This window comes from Haplochromis burtoni, unplaced genomic scaffold, assembly GCF_018398535.1.
Source record: "Haplochromis burtoni strain Fernald_Lab_line unplaced genomic scaffold, NCSU_Asbu1 Contig_301, whole genome shotgun sequence".
Classification (NCBI taxonomy): Eukaryota; Metazoa; Chordata; class Actinopteri; order Cichliformes; family Cichlidae; genus Haplochromis; species Haplochromis burtoni.
The window spans coordinates 43106-62226 of NW_024582662.1; the positions used below are offsets into that span (position 1 = coordinate 43106).

At 40.1% G+C, this 19121-nt stretch overlaps 3 protein-coding genes across 5 annotated transcripts in view; 1 reads left to right on the forward strand and 2 right to left on the reverse strand.

Moving 5' to 3' along the window:
- Window positions 1-2854, reverse strand: part of syngr3a (synaptogyrin 3a) — a 9287-nt gene extending 6433 nt beyond the window's left edge. Inside the window, exons 1-2 of the mRNA XM_005945431.3 lie at window positions 2630-2854; window positions 538-772 (exon numbers count right to left, since the gene is read on the reverse strand). Coding sequence (XP_005945493.1) covers window positions 538-772; window positions 2630-2731 — 337 coding nt within the window. The 5' untranslated portion in view covers window positions 2732-2854. The remainder of the gene's footprint in view (window positions 1-537; window positions 773-2629) is intronic.
- Window positions 2855-5260: 2406 nt separating this feature from the next.
- gfer (growth factor, augmenter of liver regeneration (ERV1 homolog, S. cerevisiae)) lies at window positions 5261-6445 on the reverse strand. The gene is made up of 3 exons (XM_005945435.3): window positions 6223-6445; window positions 5772-5983; window positions 5261-5577 (listed from the first exon to the last, which is right to left on the reverse strand). The coding sequence occupies exons 1-3, from the start codon at window positions 6439-6441 to the stop codon at window positions 5415-5417; spliced, it is 594 nt and encodes a 197-aa protein (XP_005945497.1). The 5' UTR covers window positions 6442-6445; the 3' UTR covers window positions 5261-5414.
- Window positions 6446-6548: 103 nt separating this feature from the next.
- drg2 (developmentally regulated GTP binding protein 2) lies at window positions 6549-14338 on the forward strand. Of its 3 annotated transcripts, none has more exons than XM_005945433.3 (14): window positions 6549-6628; window positions 6966-7061; window positions 7304-7464; window positions 8780-8869; window positions 8957-9017; window positions 9314-9404; window positions 9510-9582; window positions 10438-10528; window positions 10641-10738; window positions 10935-11011; window positions 13272-13360; window positions 13477-13535; window positions 13635-13688; window positions 13981-14338. In XM_005945433.3, exons 2-14 carry the CDS (start codon window positions 6998-7000, stop codon window positions 14065-14067), a joined length of 1095 nt encoding a protein of 364 aa, XP_005945495.1. In that variant the 5' UTR covers window positions 6549-6628; window positions 6966-6997; the 3' UTR covers window positions 14068-14338. The 3 variants fall into 3 exon arrangements, with proteins under 3 accessions (XP_005945495.1, XP_005945494.1, XP_005945496.1); XM_005945432.3 differs by lacking the exon at window positions 6549-6628 and adding an exon at window positions 6645-6745; XM_005945434.3 differs by lacking the exon at window positions 6549-6628 and adding an exon at window positions 6674-6692.
- Window positions 14339-19121: the final 4783 nt, after the last annotated feature.

A 19121-nucleotide genomic window follows, 5' to 3' on the forward strand; every position in this document is an offset into this window, starting at 1 on the left:
TGACATCAGTAAGGCAGTCAAGCAGAGGTCCAGTTGGGAGACTATCAGAATGACTAAAAGGTAAGTAGAGCTGGCAGTCATCTGCGTATAGATGGAATGGCACTTTATGCTTTCGGAAAATCGCGCCAAGAGGCAAGAGGTACAATGAAAACAATAACGGCCCAAGAATAGATCCCTGTGGCACACCCCAAAGCAGAGGAGCCACAGAGGATGAAGCCGACCCCAACTTAACACAAAAGGTCCTATTTAAAAGATAGGACTTTAACCACAAAAGTGCCGAACCATTTAGATTAAAAGTACATTTTCCAAAAACATCCAGTGCACAGTCCCATTACGCGGTTTGGCATTATGCACTAGTGATGATGTATTTTGTTTGATTTCTTGATTTCTTCTCACAGCAAGACCTTTTAAAAACGAATCACTTCCTGTAGCTGCCATAACTCAGACACACCAGGACAGCCTGGAAGAAATGCTCTGTGCCTTCGCTGTTTGCTTGTGTCTGCGAACAAGACCTCCCATCACATGTCACATCCTCACCTGAGAAGCCGATCTCAAGCATTACAGCCTTCTTCCTGTCTTTAACAGAGCTGATGGAGGAGAACTTGTAGTCAAGCAGGAAGAAGAAGGAGCATGCCAGCAGGCCAACCAGGCCCACGAACACGCCGTAGTTGCACGCGTCTGTGTTCTTATTGAAGATGCAGTGGAGTCGCTCGCTGCCCATGTTGACATAACCCTCGTTCACAATGGAGGCGAAGACCACCAAGGAAAATATCTGTTGTTCGAAGGGAAAGTAGAGGGTGGAGTCAGAGTCAGAACAAAGTGAGCGACAGGAAGGAAGAGCTAGATTAAAGAAAACAACAAAAACAGATTACCATTTAAAGCGATACTGTTTCAGTTTTCTGTCTATCCAGCAAACAAACACTGCTTGCAGACTCACTGGAAGCGGGATTGTGGCTACACTACTCAAAAGCATCTCTCTGAGCATACTCAAACCAAAAGGCATTAACCTAATTTCCCCTCTTTCTCTCTGACCGACTGGAAGAGGTGGATGCTTCGCTTCCCCTAAAGAATCACACAGTCCCGAGGCAGTGTGTGTGTAACTGCACGTAAACCTACTACCATAAACTCCAACTTAAATTTCTCAAGTTCATTTTCAGCCTTTCTTCTTCCCTCTGTTCATCAGCTGACTAACACTCATGGAAGAGTAGGGCCATGTGACTGACACACACACTCACAAAGAAAAAATGCACTCCTACTGGGGGGCTTGTGGGTCATATGACAGAGGTGGAGGGGACACACAAAGGAATAATGTCAGGTCCACATTTTAAACTAATCACATGTGTGGATTTAATCTGAGTAAACGCACACTCGGGTGCTTTTAGTGAATCGTTGTGATAAAAAAAAATAAAAGCTGCTTAAAAACAATATGTCTTTTTAAGAGTTGGCTTCTCCTTTAACCTGCCTGCTCTAAACTTTGATTCGCTTCTTCCTTAATTAAAAAAATCCTGCCGTGAGATTTCTAACTGACGAATAGCTTTTTTTTTTAAACAAACGAGAGGAAAAGGCATTAACCTAATTGCCTGTTTACTGTGGATTCCCACTACAGACTAGAATTCATTTCCCCCTCCTCCTGAAATAGATTCCTGGTATACTGTCTTCTGTAAACTGCCACTGCAGTGGTGGGAAGTACCACATGGGGCTGGAAGCACAGGGCTACCTTAACGTATATCAAGCAGAGTTCAAAAGGCTCCATCTTGAGTGGCCACAGCTATAAAGTGAGGCAGCTTTTTCTGCATAAGTACATCACAGCGCGTATATTAACTCGACGTGGCAACCTCTGCATCCAGTCAAATTCTTTAAAATCACGTGATGATGATGACATTAATTGCATACGATCCACTGGCTTCCTTTTGAGGCCCTGGCACCACTGAGGAAGACCTTCTCTGTGTCACCCAGAGGTGATGCGTTTAGCCTACACGAAACGTCAGGGCACGAAGCTTCTCGTGGCCCTCCGTGCGTAACGACGATCGCGGACCAATCACAGGTGGGATGACGAACGGCGACGGCAGTGTAGGGGTAAATCAGCAAAATCATGAGCTGAAAATTGTGACTTAACAGTGTAAACGACAGGTGAAATGATAAATAAGAAGTGGTAGGTCAATGGGACCGTAAATAAGTAGCACAATTGCCCAGAAACGTGAATGCTGATGAGTGAATATGGATGTGCCTCTCTTATTTTCAGCACAACCCGGTCTGCTGCTCAGTGTTTGTTAAACACTGGCAGGTGGCATGTAAAAAGAAAAAGAAAAAAAAGGGAAAGAGAATAGGTGAGGAGAGGTCGTTTACACCTCACAAACACACACGTCTGTAGTGAAATCACTGGTCACGGTGTCAGATAAGCACCAGGCCCTGGTTACACCCTGTACAGCACATTTCTGTAAATCACCCCCAGCATTAACATTGATTTCATGTCTCCATTTACACCGCATCCTTATCAGCTTTTAGTGGATTTCTCGAGCCTGTATTTACAGGGAAAACACGTCACTGGTTTCGCGCAGCAACGACAACAGAGAGGACCCCCACCCCCCGCACACACACACACGGCAGCACCGTGAAAACCCGCTCTCACCCAGGACAGCACTCTGAGGATGGTCTGGGGCTGCTTGGCGAAGGTAATCGGGTCGATAGTGGACCCGGACCGGCCCGCTCCGAACGATCCCACTCCGTCCATCTTCTGTCGCTCTGTGTGTGCGCTCCTCGCGGCTCCACGCTCCCGGCTCCACGGCAGGATGGATGCGCTGCTGCTCGCTGCTGTAGGGACGGGTCCTGCGCGCTCCCAAACGGCGCGCGGGCGCTCGGTGGAGAACGTGCAGGAGCCAGAACGTGCCCACGCTACGGACGAGCGGGATAGGCCATTTATGCCAGAGCTCACTTTAATGTTGTTACACAGGAATAAAACAGGATAATGGAATACAATTATAGGAGGATAGCGTGAGAGCGGGGATAAAACGATGGAGGCCACTTGGACCAATGTTGTTGGTTCAAAATAGAACAGGTTAATGAAATACACATTTATGTTTGACCTCAAAGGGCTTTTGCAGTAGGTTAGTGGGATTAATAATGGCAAAAACAGAGTACACAATACCCGTGTGGGACAGCTTATGTTGCCATACTTTTCCCAAATCTTTGGCCAAACTTTATGTAAACAAATAAAAGTTAAGCACACATTACCACTTATTGTCTGCTAAAAAGGTTAAGGTTAGGTTGGTTGTTGGTAATGCAATCAGTGAGCTTTTGGAGCTTTTGGCACCTCAGATATTTTACGTGGATGAACTGGATTTTATTCTATAAAATTACTGTTTTGAATTACTAGTAAACTTTGCTTAAATCTCCTAACCCTGAGCATGTCTTTGTTGTCCTGAGCACCATCTAAATCTACAGGTTTACAACTATTCCAGGAGTTTCATATAAGTTAGCATCCAGCTAAGCAGGCTATAAACAATACAGTGGGTGAGACTGTGCGTGCCCCAGTCACAAACACTCTGCGATTATGAAATATGAAATAAAGAAAAGTCTTATGATAGTGCAGGAATGCCAAATACCACAGAAAGTATAGTCACAAGTGTCTCATCATGGGATATTTATTCATTCATGAATCCTCAATGATGACTGAACCATAAAAATCAACATTATCAGCCTTACTAAAAATCCCAGCACAGGTTTACAAGTCATTCCTGGTAAATTTATGTACACTGCCTGAGGACACGTGGTTTGTGATTCAATAAATACTACATAAATTAAATAAATGCAACTTGGCTGTACAACCAGTGCATTGTGAATACTAAAAAATATTATATTATTACACCTGGAGAAAAACAAATGTACCATTTTTAATATTCAGTGAATTGTTTTATGTAAAGTGTTCTGAGAAAGGCCACTGAAGCAGTAGATGTGTTGATTTATAGAATGAAGTGCATTTATGGCTGACACCACTAGAAGTCACTAATGTTTTCTGTAGTTTAATAGTCTATGTTTGAGGAAATAAACTGAATGTGTGATGACACTAGGGTTATAAAGGAAATAATTCTAGACAAGATATGGCAGGAGAATATGGCATAAATAGAGAAAAAATTATATGATCAGTAAAACAAATATAAGAACTCTTCAAAATAAGAGCTTTTATGTAGTCTTTTGAGTCACTGTGCTTAAATTTTCACAAATGCAATCATTTTGATTAGACATGTTTTATTCCCTCTGGAAAACAGACACATTTCTGTCACACGTTTACACAGTCTAGTGATTTCTGTTGAGTGATTACTTTGTCAGACCAGCAGACAAAACACTGCATAGTGTATAGTAAAAAATGAAATGACAGAAATTTAGAAATTTTACTGGTCCAAAATTTACAGTACTTTAACAAAAGTCTTGACTCTTCATTTCTCTATATTTTGCTGGGAAAATGGGAAATAGGTGCAGTGATATACTGAAACATGCAGTATACAAGACAAAATGAAAGTTAATATTTCCTATGACTGCCTTTATTCTTCAACACAGTCTGAACTCTCTTAGGCAGCTTTCTTGTCTTTTCTGTGGGTAAGGGGTGGGGGAACTCCAGGCCTCAAGGTCCAGTGTCCTGAAGGTTTTAGATGTATCCTTGATCCAACACAGACAATTTAAATGGCTAAATTACCTCCTCAACATGTCTTGAAGTTCTCCAGAGGCCTGGTAATGAACTAATCATTTGATTCAGGTGTGTTAACCCAGAGTGAGATCTAAAACCTGCAGGACACCGACCCTTGAGGCCTGGAGTTCCCCACCCCTGCTTTGAGTAGTCTTCATTAATAGTTCTCCAGGTTTCTTGAAGGACATTCCCAGCTTTACTTTGGATGTCCAAAGATAAACTTTGAAAGACTTTCAGAAAGCCTGGAGAACTATTGCTTAGGACCACTTTGAAAAATTACAAGAAAATCTGGCTCTTGGGAAGCAAAATATAAAGAAATGATGACTCGATAAGTTTCCACAGCACTGAAGGTTGGTGATAACGGACCAATACACAGGTGTCTTTGCTCTAATGGTCAAGTGAGAGTCATACGTGGTTAAGCACTTCCAACAAAGAGAGGATTACGATATAACCCAGAATCTTGAGTTTAATGTTTTGAGTTTCTCTCTATAATATTGCAGAAAACTGTTTTTATGTTTCAGTGCTTTACAAATAAAACTGAACTGAAAGGATCTGAACTCAAGAAACACTGAGGAAAACTATTATGTAATCTTTAATTTTATTAATAGATTAAATATACTATATTAAAACAAAACCAGAAAAACCCAACACTCAAACATGAGCTCAGTTTAGTGGTGTTTTATACCGACGACGGGGTTTACTCGAGTCTTCAAATCTCTCTCAGCACAATCACTCAATCACAGGAGCCATCTTTCCATCCATCTCTCCACCTCTCATCCACACGGGAACAGTCAAACTCAGGCTTCCCCAACCTGACGTTGATGTTGTTGTGAAGACGACAGAACCACTGAGAAAGAGCGTGGCGGCTGCTAGTGTCTGGCTGATTGGTTTTCAATCTGTGGAGAGGAAATGTGGTTTGGTGATCGTGGCATTTCATCCTAAAGCATCTGAAAGTGTGAGGGTGGTAAATAAAAGAGTAAAATATGCCGAATCATTTCTAAGATCCTTTATGTGTGAAGATGTGCGCAAGTGCCGATATGTGACTTTCAGCCCTGTACATTAAATCTGGCAGCACTCGTGTGGTTCTGACCTGTCCCTGAGGTCTTGTGCACATTCATCACACGGGAAGAACTTGGAGAAAATGTTGATGAACTGCCCCATCTCTTGCTGCTGAGTGGTAGATGGATGATCCGGGTAATACGCGGCCATAGTGTGCAGAAAGGACCAAGTGCTGCGGCCCAGCTCTTCCCTGTCCAGCGGACACTGGGGATCTTGTGGCTCTGAATCTGCAGCTTTTGTCTCCTGCAGGATCAACACAGACAGTCACCTGATGAATTCAAGAGAGACTAGTGGCCTGCTGCCCCGTCTGAATGAATGATTTATGGTTGTTTGGTTATCACAAATACATATTGATATCTCTCCAGTTTGCTGGCTGCCATCACAACCAAATCTTAAAACAGTGAATCACAATGTTACGACATCATAAACTTTACACCGTCGAAGTAATTTGTCAAGTTTCCAGCCTGACTCCATTGTGTCACCTGTGCGGTACCACCACTAGCAGTTGTCGCCTGCTTCTTCTGCATCTTTATCCACGATTTAAAGTCCGTACAAGCCCTGCATGGCTTCTTTTTCACATCCCCGGTCTGCTCCTGCTCTTTACCGGAGCTGTCCTCCGGTGGTCTGCTAGCCATTGGAAAGGGGAATCCTTCAAACGCAGAGGGCACCTGTGATCCTCTCGGTTCCGTGGGCGCAGCCATGCTTACTTTACGTATAAGCTAATACCGCTAACTGAACACTTGACAGGCATGGACGTATAGCTGTTTAAAATGCAAATGCCTCTTAGTGGACGGGTAATTGCTCTTTAATATTTCCTCTACCGTGGCGACAGTGTCATGGTCACAAGCGGTCACTTCCCCGACTGATGTAACGACATCGACACACGCGGTAAAAGTTTCCCCGAGTTTTCTTGTTTCCTCCCGGACATTTCACTGGAACGGACCGTGTTCCGGTTGGTGATGTCGGTTAACTGTGCATGCTGTTGAGTGTATCCTCTGCTAAAGTGTAATTTTCTACAGTATTTCAATAATTTAAGCTGTTGACATTACCCGTGTTGTATTCGGGTGCTCGCTTGCTTTATCATATCCTCACTCGCTGTTTTTGTTGTTGTTTCTCAACTGTTAAAGTGTTACTAGTTGCCCGGTTAGCCGGGCGGCTAACAAAGCTAACAACTCTGGAGTGACACGTTTCTTTTTTTTTTAATTTGCTGATTTTTTTTTAACAGTGTAAGCGTTGACACCTGTCTGAACTTCAGCCATGGGAATCCTGGAGAAAATCGCGGAAATAGAGAAAGAAATTTCTCGAACACAGAAAAACAAAGGTGAGAGGGAGAAGTCGCAGCGCTAACTGTTAGCGCCACAATGGACCAACTTGTACCCAGCTGTGTGTGTTTGTCAGCTATGAGTGTTGCATTATACCTCAAGACGAATCAATATTTAGTCTTATTTCCACATTTTGTTTATGCATATGTTAAGTACAATCTAAAAACAACTGTATTGTTGTTATTTTAATTGCAGCATTAACAGCTCCATTATCCCCCTTTCCATTCACTCTTACTTCCAGCCACTGAGTACCATCTGGGTTTGCTCAAAGCCAAGCTAGCCAAATACAGAGCTCAACTTCTGGAGCCCTCCAAGTCAGCAGGGGCCAAAGGGGAGGGGTTCGATGTCATGAAATCAGGAGATGCCCGTGTTGCTCTCATCGGTTTCCCCTCTGTGGGTAAGGTATGTCAACATGGTGGACGGTGGGTTGTGTTTCCTGGTCTGGACGTAGAAGATAAAGGAGTTTGTGCTTGTCTTCCTCTAATAATGTCTTTATTTTTCCATAATCCTACCACGAGAAAGCAGGGTAAATTTTAGTATGTTCAGGTTTCCTTGAAGCATGCCTTATTCTGATCATTTGCTGGATCCTAATTTATTTTGGATTTTTTTCTGGAATAACTTTTAAAGGCTTTAAAAAGGGTAATTTTGAGCATTAATGTTTGCTTGTACTTTGTAGCAACACCTCTTGTCACCCTCTGAAGGGCTTAGCTTTAAGTCCTGTCTCTTTAAAAAACCCTTCAGTCCAGTTTGTTCTGATTGCTTAGCCCTTATGACAAAGCTGAGGCCAAAATAAAATTTAGTTGCATGCCATAACTCTTATTTGTTGTTTAAATTAGTGTTAAGGGGAGTCTTTGTGATTTATATGGACAGAATTCATAGGCATAGCTAGTTGGTGGTCTCAGAATCTCGTCTCTGCTGGATGATGATATTCTTTGGCTTCATTGAGCGGCAACCTCGAGCTTGTTTAGGGAGCTTTGCAGCCGAGTACAAGGCGATAGAAAAAAGAATTAGCATTTCCAAGTCCAAGGCCATGGTTCTCTACCAGAAAAATGTGGAGTGCTCACTCCAAAGCTGGGACAAGTGGGAATTTCAGGGTCTTGCTAATAAGTAAGGGAATAATGGGGCGAGAGATTGACAGTTTAATTGGTGCTGCATCAGTACTATAACAGACTGGTAGTCGGTTGTGGTGAAGAGAGAGCTGATCGTGAAAGTAAAGCTGTTGATTTACCAGCTCGTGTTCTGATCCTCCACTGTGGCCACAAGCTCTGGACAGATGGTTCAGGCATCTGACTGGGTTGCCTCCTGGACCATACGTAGGTGATGTGTTTCAGGCATGGGAGGAGGTCTGAGGCCCATCTTTCAGCTGGCTTGGGAAGGCCTCAGTGTTTCCTTAGATAAGCTGGAGGAGGGTGTCAGGGTCACCTGCTGCCCCTGCAGGTGAACATCAGGTTATGTAGAAGGTTGCAGCATAGGGTTAGAATGGGGTTTCTTTTATGGCATAGATCTGATGCAGAAGTATAATTCACGTGTAAGGCTTGGCGCATTTTGGTGGCTGAAGCAAGTAACAGAAGAACTCTGGAGTACACAGTGTTTCATGTGAGAGAGAATGACTCCCTTTGCCTTTGTAACACTACAAACATGTCAAAAGGCTGCGTAACATACTAAAACACCATCTTTGACTAACGTTGACACTTTCATTCTCTGCTGTGTTCTGCAGTCCACCTTCCTTAGCTTGATGACATCAACGGAAAGTGAAGCTGCTTCCTATGAGTTTACAACCCTCACCTGCATACCTGGTGTCATAGAGGTACACACATCTACATTAAAAATATTTTGACACATACAGTGTGTTAAGCGCTGTATCTTGAAACTCTTCTACTCTGTTTTCCCTCAGTATAAAGGGGCCAACATCCAGCTGCTAGATCTGCCGGGAATCATTGAGGGTGCTGCTCAAGGTACACTTAGGATTTATATTTTTATATTTTTTCGCTTTAAATTTAAAGTGTACAGAGACTTTAATATTTAGGTATAAGGGTGTGGTTTTTATAGTTGTGGTTAGAATTATTTATAAACAGATGAATATGATTTTACATGTATTTGTTGCTGTGTTTAATATTGTGGGGAAAGGGAAAACTAAATCATACCTGTGGAAGTAAGTGCTTCTAAAAACTGTGAAAAAAAATCATGAATAAAGGACCTTAATTTGTAGTTGTTGTGTTAAGCTGATCTCTAACTTTTATACTTCTTATAGGCAAGGGTAGAGGTCGACAGGTGATCGCTGTTGCCAGGACAGCAGATGTTGTCGTCATGATGTTGGATGCCACCAAAGGAGATGTTCAGAGGTTTGTGAGTTTGGAGAGCTTGGATGGAGTTTCAGGGACACACAAGTGTTTATTTAGAATTCTTATCCAAACATATTCTTTGTTTGTTTTTTTGTTTGTTTTTAGGGCACTTCTAGAAAAGGAGTTGGAGTCAGTGGGCATCAGACTCAACAGAACAAAACCCAATATTTATTTCAAGGTACAGTGTGTATATTTGTCTTTTTTTGTCTCACAGTTGGAATAACTGAAATAAGGAGATTGTAAACAGCCATTTGGCTGTTTGTTCTCTATATGTAAATGTTGATTTGATGGTGGCAATAACTACTGAAGGGGTTTAGCAAAATATCAACACAGCAGTCTGCTCTTTCCCTGACTCTTGCAATACATTATCAATACACTAAACATTTGCAGATATTTATATTTTTATCAATACATCTGTTCTAAATTCCTGCCAGTTTGAGTTACTGGAGTTAATCTTTCATGGTGCACATTAAATAAATAGAGTTGACTGTCTGAGACGGCGCAAATATCAAACATCCTGGGCGGCAGAGTTATCTTTGAGTTACCTAATTGAACTGAGATATTATTAACACCGAATAACTCTAACTATACTTTAACTATAATAATCTTTTTATTATTGTACAGCTGGTCCTTTTGGAGTTCACAGCAGATCATCTGCCTCCATCTAACCGTGTCTTTAGCATCCTCCTCTGTCATACCAATTCTCTACATGTCCTCCTTCACTTGAGTCTCCTCTCAGGTTTTCCTCTTTGCCTCCTGCCTTGCAGCTCCATATTCAGCATCCTTTGTCCAGTATAGCCACTGTCTCTCCTCTGCAAAAGTCTGAATAACTATACTAATAATACCCTATATGCACAAAGCAGTGATTTGATGTTTTCCTCTAAGTGATTCTTTGTGATGTGCGATTCTGCTTTTAGCTACAGACATCACGATATACCACAAATGACCACGTTATGTATCACTGGTATTTTTGAAGCTGGAAAACAAACATTAATTTCAGCGCAAATGTGCTTTTTTTTTTCTTCCCCTGTAGCCCAAGAAAGGTGGCGGCCTCTCCTTCAACTCCACAGTTCCTCTCACCCAGTGCTCGGAGAAGCTCGTTCAGCTCATACTTCATGAATATAGTATCCTTCGTTGATCTCTTTGATGTACATTTAGCCCAGTTAGCATTTCTGTGACGTAATTTGTGAGTAGGCTGCAGAAGTGTCTGGTTATTCCTTTAATTCTGCTCCTCAGAAATCTTTAATGCAGAGGTTCTCTTCAGGGAGGATTGCACACCAGACGAGTTCATTGACGTCATTGTTGGGAACAGAGTTTACATGCCTTGCCTATATGTGAGTCAGTTAAAGCCTTGGACTTATTTAGAAGCTTCCTTGTCATTTTAGAGAGATTTGAGATGATTTTCTGTTTTTTGACTCATAACAAAAGGGAAATAATTTTGAGATATTGGGCAAATCTCTTGAACTTTGACTTTGTGTGTGTGTGTGTGTGTGTGTGTGTGTGTGTGTGTGTGTGTGTGTGTGTTCACAGGTGTACAATAAGGTGGATCAAATCTCCATTGAGGAAGTGGACCGCCTAGCACGCAGACCTCACAGTGTTGTCATCAGGTCAGATATCTTTCCACAGGTTCACAAGAAATAAACACCATAATGAATGTCAGTTAGCTAACTGGCTCCAGAGTACAGTTCAAATCAAATCATGATATTTTAAGAAACTTTGCAATAACGCTCACAATTTCCGACAATGAAGGGGGAAAAAAAACGCAACGTTTTATTGATGTTTGCAGGAACCAGTGTTTGTTCGTGTCATTAAATGAAGGAAATTTCCCATCCTCCTTTTCCAGTGAGCTGCCACTGATGACACCACCTAATTTGAGTGCCAGCAGCAGCATTATATCCAGTGACCGCGCATGATGCAAATGTGAACTCTAAAGCAGCTTAAGTTGTGTTAGTAACTTCTATCCACATGAAGCTAAGCTTGTGTGGGCTCCAGTGGCACTCGTCGTCTCCTTTGTTTACCTTTAAAAAGTATTTTGACTAGTTGAAGGTCTCTGAAATAGCTCCCTTTAAGTGCCTTATTACTAAGTAATTGTAATCATGGGGGACATGCCTGGGAATCTAAACACATGACGTTGCTATAGCAATGATATTGCGATATGACATTTTTATATTATATAAAAACTTTGTATGTGCACAGTCCAGTTTCTTTAGTCACTTTTAAAATACAAGAAGCAGACACATGAAACCTGCTGGCTTAAGTAAAACAATGCAACTTATAATTGTGCTCATGCTCGTGTAGTTGCAGCAGCACAGAAGGAATTCCTTTATTTTAATTAGAAGGTTGGAGGGATTCACAGAGTTTTGTTTTTTTTTTTTTCTCAAATGAGAGCAGTCACTTCACACCTTTTCTGTTTGTATGAAGTAGAGATGGACCGATCCGATATTACGTATCGGTATCGGTCCGATACTGACCTAAATGACTGGATCGGATATCGGAGAAAAATAAAAAATGTAATCCGATCCATTAAATATCACGAAAGCACCTCACAAAACTTGCAACACGCCGTAACTCACCGCAGAACGTTAGCACGTCGGAGCAGTATGCATCACGTGATAGAGCAGCTGTGGCATGCGGGACCTGTCGGTGGTCTGGATAGCATGTGGAGCTTCGCTAGCAACCTGGCATTTCATCTCCGCTAGCATTTCATCTCCGACAAAGTTATCCCCGAGAGAAGTAAAGCAAGCGTGTAAGTCCATCTCTGAATGTTTGTAAAGCATTCCCACGCTAAGCTTAACGAGCGACTGCCTCTCGCTCTCCAGCTGGTACTTCAATCGTGAAACTGCTTAAATGATCAGCTGATCAGCTTTTCTGTCGCGAGTCCGTCTTTGTTTTTGGCCCACTTCGCACCAGAAAGAGGAAACCAGCGGCTGAACAACAGCAGAACGTTTAAGCTTGATAAGCTATTGTTAGAATTTATTTAATCTTACTTTCTACACCAGGATCTTTTTCTACGTAGCTGACGGCTGGTAACTGTGCAGGGGCGGATCTAGCAAAGTTTAGCCAGGGGGGCCGATTGTGCCCCCTTTTCACTGTTCATGCCCTAAGACATACTTTTCTTTCTTATTCTCATTTAAAATGTCTAGCTTTTAATAAATAATTATCTGACACCCAAAGTTTTAATTTGATGCAAAATGAATAGAAGTCAATTACTGTATATAGTGACTATTAAGTCTAATATATATACCCTAGTAAGCTATAGTACTTTTTACTTTGGGAAGGTACCATCTGTGCAGTCTGCAATTTTGTTGAAGAAAGATGTTGAATCTATTTAATATTTCTTGAAAAATAATTGATTTCTGTGCATTTTTTTTCACACTGCATCAAATTAAGGTTGATTACGTCGATTAAGCATCATGAGGTGGCGCGTGAGGGGTGGTTCCCTATTTTTTATTTATTTATTTTTGTTGTTGCTGGGAGTTGGAACCCTATTAGTTAGGTTGCTTAATATTTACGCTAAGTACTCTTTAAAATACCAGAATAGGGAGGATGGTGTAGGTTTAAGTTTATTAGATTGATCAGTATTGCTGAACTATGAAATTTTTTTTTTTGCATACAGGTATAACAGAATAGCTTTAGTGTAGTTGTTGTTTTAAACTTGAGTATGAACTTGCAGACTTGCAAAATGCAGCAAGATATTTTAAAAAACAGTTTTGTTGATTAAAAAACACTATATCGGATTCATATCGGTATCGGCAGATATCCAAATTTATGATATCGGTATCGGTATCGGACATAAAAAAGTGGTATCGTGCCATCTCTAGTATGAAGGAGGTAAAAGTATCCTATTTTTCTGACTGTATGTTTCAGTTGTGGGATGAAGCTGAATCTGGATTACCTTCTGGAAAGGTTGTGGGAATATCTGGCTCTGATCTGCATTTATACAAAGAAAAGAGGAGGTATCCACATGTGCACACATGTATTTTTCTCTTAGTCATTTGTGAGACTTTTGTCTTACATGGATGAATATACACTAGATCTAAATTAATTTACCCTTTTCTGCTTTCTCTGTTAGAGCGCCCTGACTTTAATGATGCCATCATCATGAGAAGAGGAGCAAGTGTAGAACATGTGGTAAGGAAAGCGCATTTTCAAGTCAGATGCTTTTACACGCATAATAAGTTGGAAGCAAACTATGTGCACAGTCTAATTTTTGTCTTTAAATACTTGCAGTGTCATCGAATCCACAGAACTTTAGCCAGCCAGTTCAAATATGCCCTGGTTTGGGTAAGTTCAAGTTTCCTGGGTCAACGATCTTCAGAGACACATTTTCTGCTTGTCCTATGAACCGTTTGAGCTAACTCTGTACAATTGTACTCTTGACTAGAGTAAACATAGTCTGCTGACGTCCTGGTCACAGGGCATTTAGAACAGACACTTTCTTTCTACTAGAGATGTAAAGAAAAATTCTCATTTTGAAACGTAGAGCAGAGAAGGCAAATAAATATACAGTTTACACTTGAACATGAAGCCCTTTGATTGAAGGGGAACTAAAATGTGTTGTCTCTCGGTCTTTTAGGGAACCAGTACCAAGTACAGCCCTCAGAGAGTGGGCCTAACGCACATCATGGAGCACGAGGACGTCATCCAAATTGTTAAGAAGTAAAAGAAAAGAAGAAGAAAAGCTTCTGTTTGGACAGAGGAGGAACTCGCCAGGAGAGGAGGAAAAAATAAACTGTTTAGTAGAGAATAAAAACAAAATAATACCCACCATCCTTATTTTGTATATGGAAATTAAGAGAGGCAGTGAATCAAAGACCTTACAAGAATTGGATAAGGACAGAAAATGGTGCATTTTACCTTTTGATTAAGATAAAGAGAACACAAGATGCATTGATTCAGAGAGAACATGGATAGAATAAAGTCCATACAACATTTCCAGTCTTTTTATGTGTGTTTTATTTGTAGCCTTATCTCAATCTTAGATTGAGGCGCATGCAAACATGTATGTTTTTGTGTCCTTTATTATTATTATTATTATTATTATTTTTTGTTACACTTCTTTTGTCAAAGTAAAGATTACTTTTTGGCATTTTGTTGTCTGACTTTGAATTTGGTCATTTATAGCAATAATAATCCAGTTAAATTGTATTTGCATAGCACAGGTTCACCACAAAAGTCGTCTCAAGGTGATTTGTAAAGAGAACGCCAACAATCAGAAAATCCTAATGAGTGACATTCAGCTGTGGTGGGAAGGAAGAACTCCCTTTTAGCAGGAAGAGACCATCCAGCAGAATGAGGCTCAAAAATTCATTATGTGAACATGCAATTATTTTTAATGAATTTGTTTTGCTATGTGAACTTTTTCCATTGTCAGAACAATGATGCCTTTGAATTTATATGCCGAGTAAACAAACTTGTAGCAGCACTAGCGGTTCTATTTTATTCTACTTTCTGCTTTTACTCATATTTCTGTTGTAATTATGATTGTATTTTAGACTTCATACCATTTATTTTTAAAGATTTAATTAATAGTTTTCAGTTTAAGTGCATTATTAAGCAATTCAAGCTATGTAGCAAGCAATAGTACTATCCAAAAACCTCAAACCAACCTTTATTTTTTTAAATAGTTTCATATTTTCTGGGTAAAATGGCTGCAGTAATTTATGCACAAACATTAGTGTAAATGGAGTATATAGGGCAAAAACAGTGTTTCAACAATTCTAACAAGCTTGAAAGTCAGTATTTGATGTGACCACCTCAGTCTTCAGGAATAGTTCTCCACATTTCTTCAAAGCTCTTCTTTGAAAAGTTGAGAAGTAGGCCAAAATAACAAAAATTATCATTGTCCAAAAATGTATGAACCAAGCTGCATGCCTACATCATCATAAGCTTAAGGTCAAGGGTGAGAAAAGGCAAGTCTTTTCCCTTCGTATGTGTCAAATTAGATTTGCACTAAAGCCACAGGCAACTCCCTTTTAAGTAGAAAGGCGTAGTGGTGGTCCCAAATAAATGGGAATCCTACAAAGGTCTAACTAACAGTGATAAAGACTATCACAAAAGGCCAGCTGTGACTTTAAAATGTTTTTGTCACATGAATCCTTCAGGTGCACAGTAGCTGATGGGGATGTCCCCTCTGAGCTCCCCCTCCCATACTGCCTCCTTGCAGCTGAATTGTTTGTATAGCTGTATCCAACGCTCCAAAGCGAGCTGACCATTTGTCTTTCAGAAAGTGTGGACTCCCAGCCAATGGACCCCATTCACTCGCGCACACACAAGCATAATAGGGCCATTAAAAATTCACAAGCATCTCTTCAGTCTAGGAGACGAGGACTGAGTGGATGCTTTATACTAGAAAGAGAGAGAGGGGCTGTGAGTTGACAGGGTTGTACTTCAAGATGCCTTAAAGATGTCTCATCGAGTGTGTCATGGATGGAGACATTCTGCTTTGAAATTACCTGAGCAGGAGAGGAGAGATGGTGGGATGATATCGTGGTGCAGAAACAGAAACAAAGGTACTGTTGGCTGGGTGTGTGCTGAGTGGTGCAGGTATGACACTTGATGCTGCTCCATATGGCATGGCTAAGCGTGAGTGAGTGTGTGGGGTGCAGGTGTCCATGAGCTAGAGTTGTGTCCTTGTTCATTAGCTGTTTAAAGCAATGAGCTGAGAGAGCACATTTAGTGTGTGAGAGGAAGAAGTAGCTTGTAATTCCTGGATGTAAATAACTTTTTTCACAGCTTGGTGAATAACCGTTAGAAACACTTGACTGGGTTACCTATGAGTCACCAACGCACCTATAGCTCCACAACTGCTGCACCTTGTGGTTAACTGAAACCAAAAGTGCATCTTACCTTTGAGATAAGACAATCATAACATGAGGGCCAGGGTCATGACCTGCTGAGACAGTGTGGCTGTTTTTCACACTAAAAGTCTTTCCTGTCTCTCTACTGCAGCTATCATAGTCTGTAATTTTTTTCTGTTCTTATATTTTTTTTTTTCTGTTTTTAGTTTAGACTGAGGTTGTTTGTTTTAGTTTAGTATTTACTCTTTGGAAACGTTTAGCTTTATTGTGATTTATATTAGTGTCAGAGACAGTTTTTAACCATGGTATGCAAAGTCAGCCCACCAGGGGGCAGCACAAGCGAGGGAAGGAAAAGAAGGTGTGACTTTCACTATAAATACTATTAACCATTAATCTGGAAAAATAATCCCACATTATTTAACTGTACAGTAATAATAATATTATTAGACTAAACCTGCTCTCTGGAATTGTATTTTTTTAGATAATAAAATTTAATTACGTTATATAGTCTGCATCTATTTATTTATTTATTCCTAATTCATTTTATTATAATAGTCATTCACACTTTCAGTTTTTGGTTTAGTTTTAATATAATAATGGTGTATTGAGTTTTGTGACCCCTGAAAGCATTATGACAATGTCAAAACTGCCAAAACAGAAGAAGACAAAAAGAAAAGAAGAGGGGGAAAAGATAACAGAGACAGAAGTACAATGAAGTTAATGTGATGAAAATATTTGTCTATTGTTTTAGCTATCGAGCAGAGTGTAGCGTTAACATGCTAATTTGCTAGTTTTGAATAGCAGTATCCTTTAGCCTAGCATGGCTTGCTAATCAATAAATAGCTTGTTTTAACATAAGCTAAAGTACTGCAGCATTTTATAATAAATATGTACAGTACAGATATCAAAGACAAAGCTATTCAGTGTCTTGTGTGTTTGTAAATGGACAGTGGAAGTTACTGTGATTTATCTTAAATCTTGCCATGGCAAAGTGTTTAGAGGCAGGACTGATGGTACAGTGAGGTATTTGTCAGGGAAAGGATTTAAGAAGTCCATAACACCTTTTAACAGGGACAAAGGCTTCTCTCACAATTTCCTTGTCCCAGTTTTCATAAACAAATGCACCAAAGGATCTTCAGGTACCTTGTGTTGATGAATTGTATATTTTTATTTTAGTTAGATTGTAAGTACAAAGTCAAATTTGTCTTTTTTATATAGTCTAGTTTAGATTTTTTTTAAAATTTAGTTTAATATATTCACACTTTCAGTTTTTGGTTTAGTTTTAGTTGACTATAATAATCTGTAATATATTTGTAACTCCCTAAATGAGGTAGACTATATGTTTATTTACGCAGATAACAGTTTTTCACAAATTTATTTAAAGAAGGGTACAGTGAGGTTTTTGGACAGTGACCTTTTATTGCAATTTTGCCTCTCAACACCATTATAGTGGATTTGAAGTCCAACATTTAAGATATACCAACTTTCAACTTTAATTCAAAGGATTTAGCAAAGGTGTTGCATTGTCTATTTAGGAATTGCAACTATTTTTAAATATTCCTCCATTTTCAGAAGCTGGTAATAAATTGAAGTAGCCACCTTCAGTTGCTGCCTGTTTGTGGGTTGTTCTGCATTCAGTTTTGTATTTGGCAATTGAAAAGCACGCTCTGTTGGGTTGATATCGGGTGACTGACTTGGTCTTTGAAGAATATCTAATTTCTTTTCCTTGTCTTTGAGAGACTCTTGGGTTGCTTTTGTAGTTTGCTTTGGGTCATTATCCAGCTGCACTGTGAAGAGGAGTCGGTTTAGCAGCATTTGGCTGAATCTGAGCAGATAAAATAATAATAATATAACTCTGTACACTTGACAGTCCTCCTGGTACTTACATCAGCAGTCACATTACTCAAAAAAAAAACCCAAACTGACTTGATTTGATTGATGTATTATGGTTTGGATCAGGAGCTGTTTGTGTCATCTTCCATACTCTCTTCCCAGTGTTCTGGTACACGTGATTTCATTTGTCTAAAGATGTTTTTTTCAGAACTGGGCAGGTGATGTGGATTGTAGACTTTGACAATGACTTGGTTAGATGCTGTGAAATTGTGTTTCCTGACATGAAAATAACTCTGTGATTGTGCACTTTAGCTGTCTTATCTGGTCCTTCAGGCCATCATTATTGATTTGGCCACTCCTAAACCTTCTTCTAGCTATCTCTAATAGGTTTATTTTCTTCTATTTCAGCCCACTGATGGCTCTTTCATTTGCATTGATCTCTGGCCCTCATTGAAAAATTCCAGTGAAGAGCTGCTAAATGCAAGCTCAAGACTTGGAATAAACTTTAAATGTCTTTAACCGTCCACAGGTCTCGTCTGTCCATGAAGCTGCACGTTAGTCGATGGTTTAAATTATTTTGAGCCTTCATGAATGTTAATCCAACGATAATGTTATCCCCTTTGAATTAAAGCTGAAAGTCTACACTCCAGTCACATCACGATTGTTTGATTTAAAATCCATTGCGGTGGTGTGCAGGGGCAAAAGTACAGAAACGTGTCACTTTACAAAAAACCTACATACCTGACTGTATGGGCTGAGAAAACTTCATTAAAAATAGTAAGCAGACATGCAAGTCTCACGAGACTCTAAGTTGAATAGTAGTTAGTGGGAACCAAGCTTTGCTTTTTTTAATGAATATTTTTTAGGGTGCCTTGAAAAATAATTACAGACAAAATCACACTGTGAATAATCACATTTGACAAAAAGTGTAAAATTACAAACGTACAAAACAACATACAGAACTCAAGCGTTGATCTGAGAGCCTGGATCACGTTGTCTCTCCTGCCCTCTTGTGCTTCATTTTGCTCACTACATGAAGTTGCATACTTGAGTTAAGAGTCCAGTTATCGCTGTGTTTACTGCA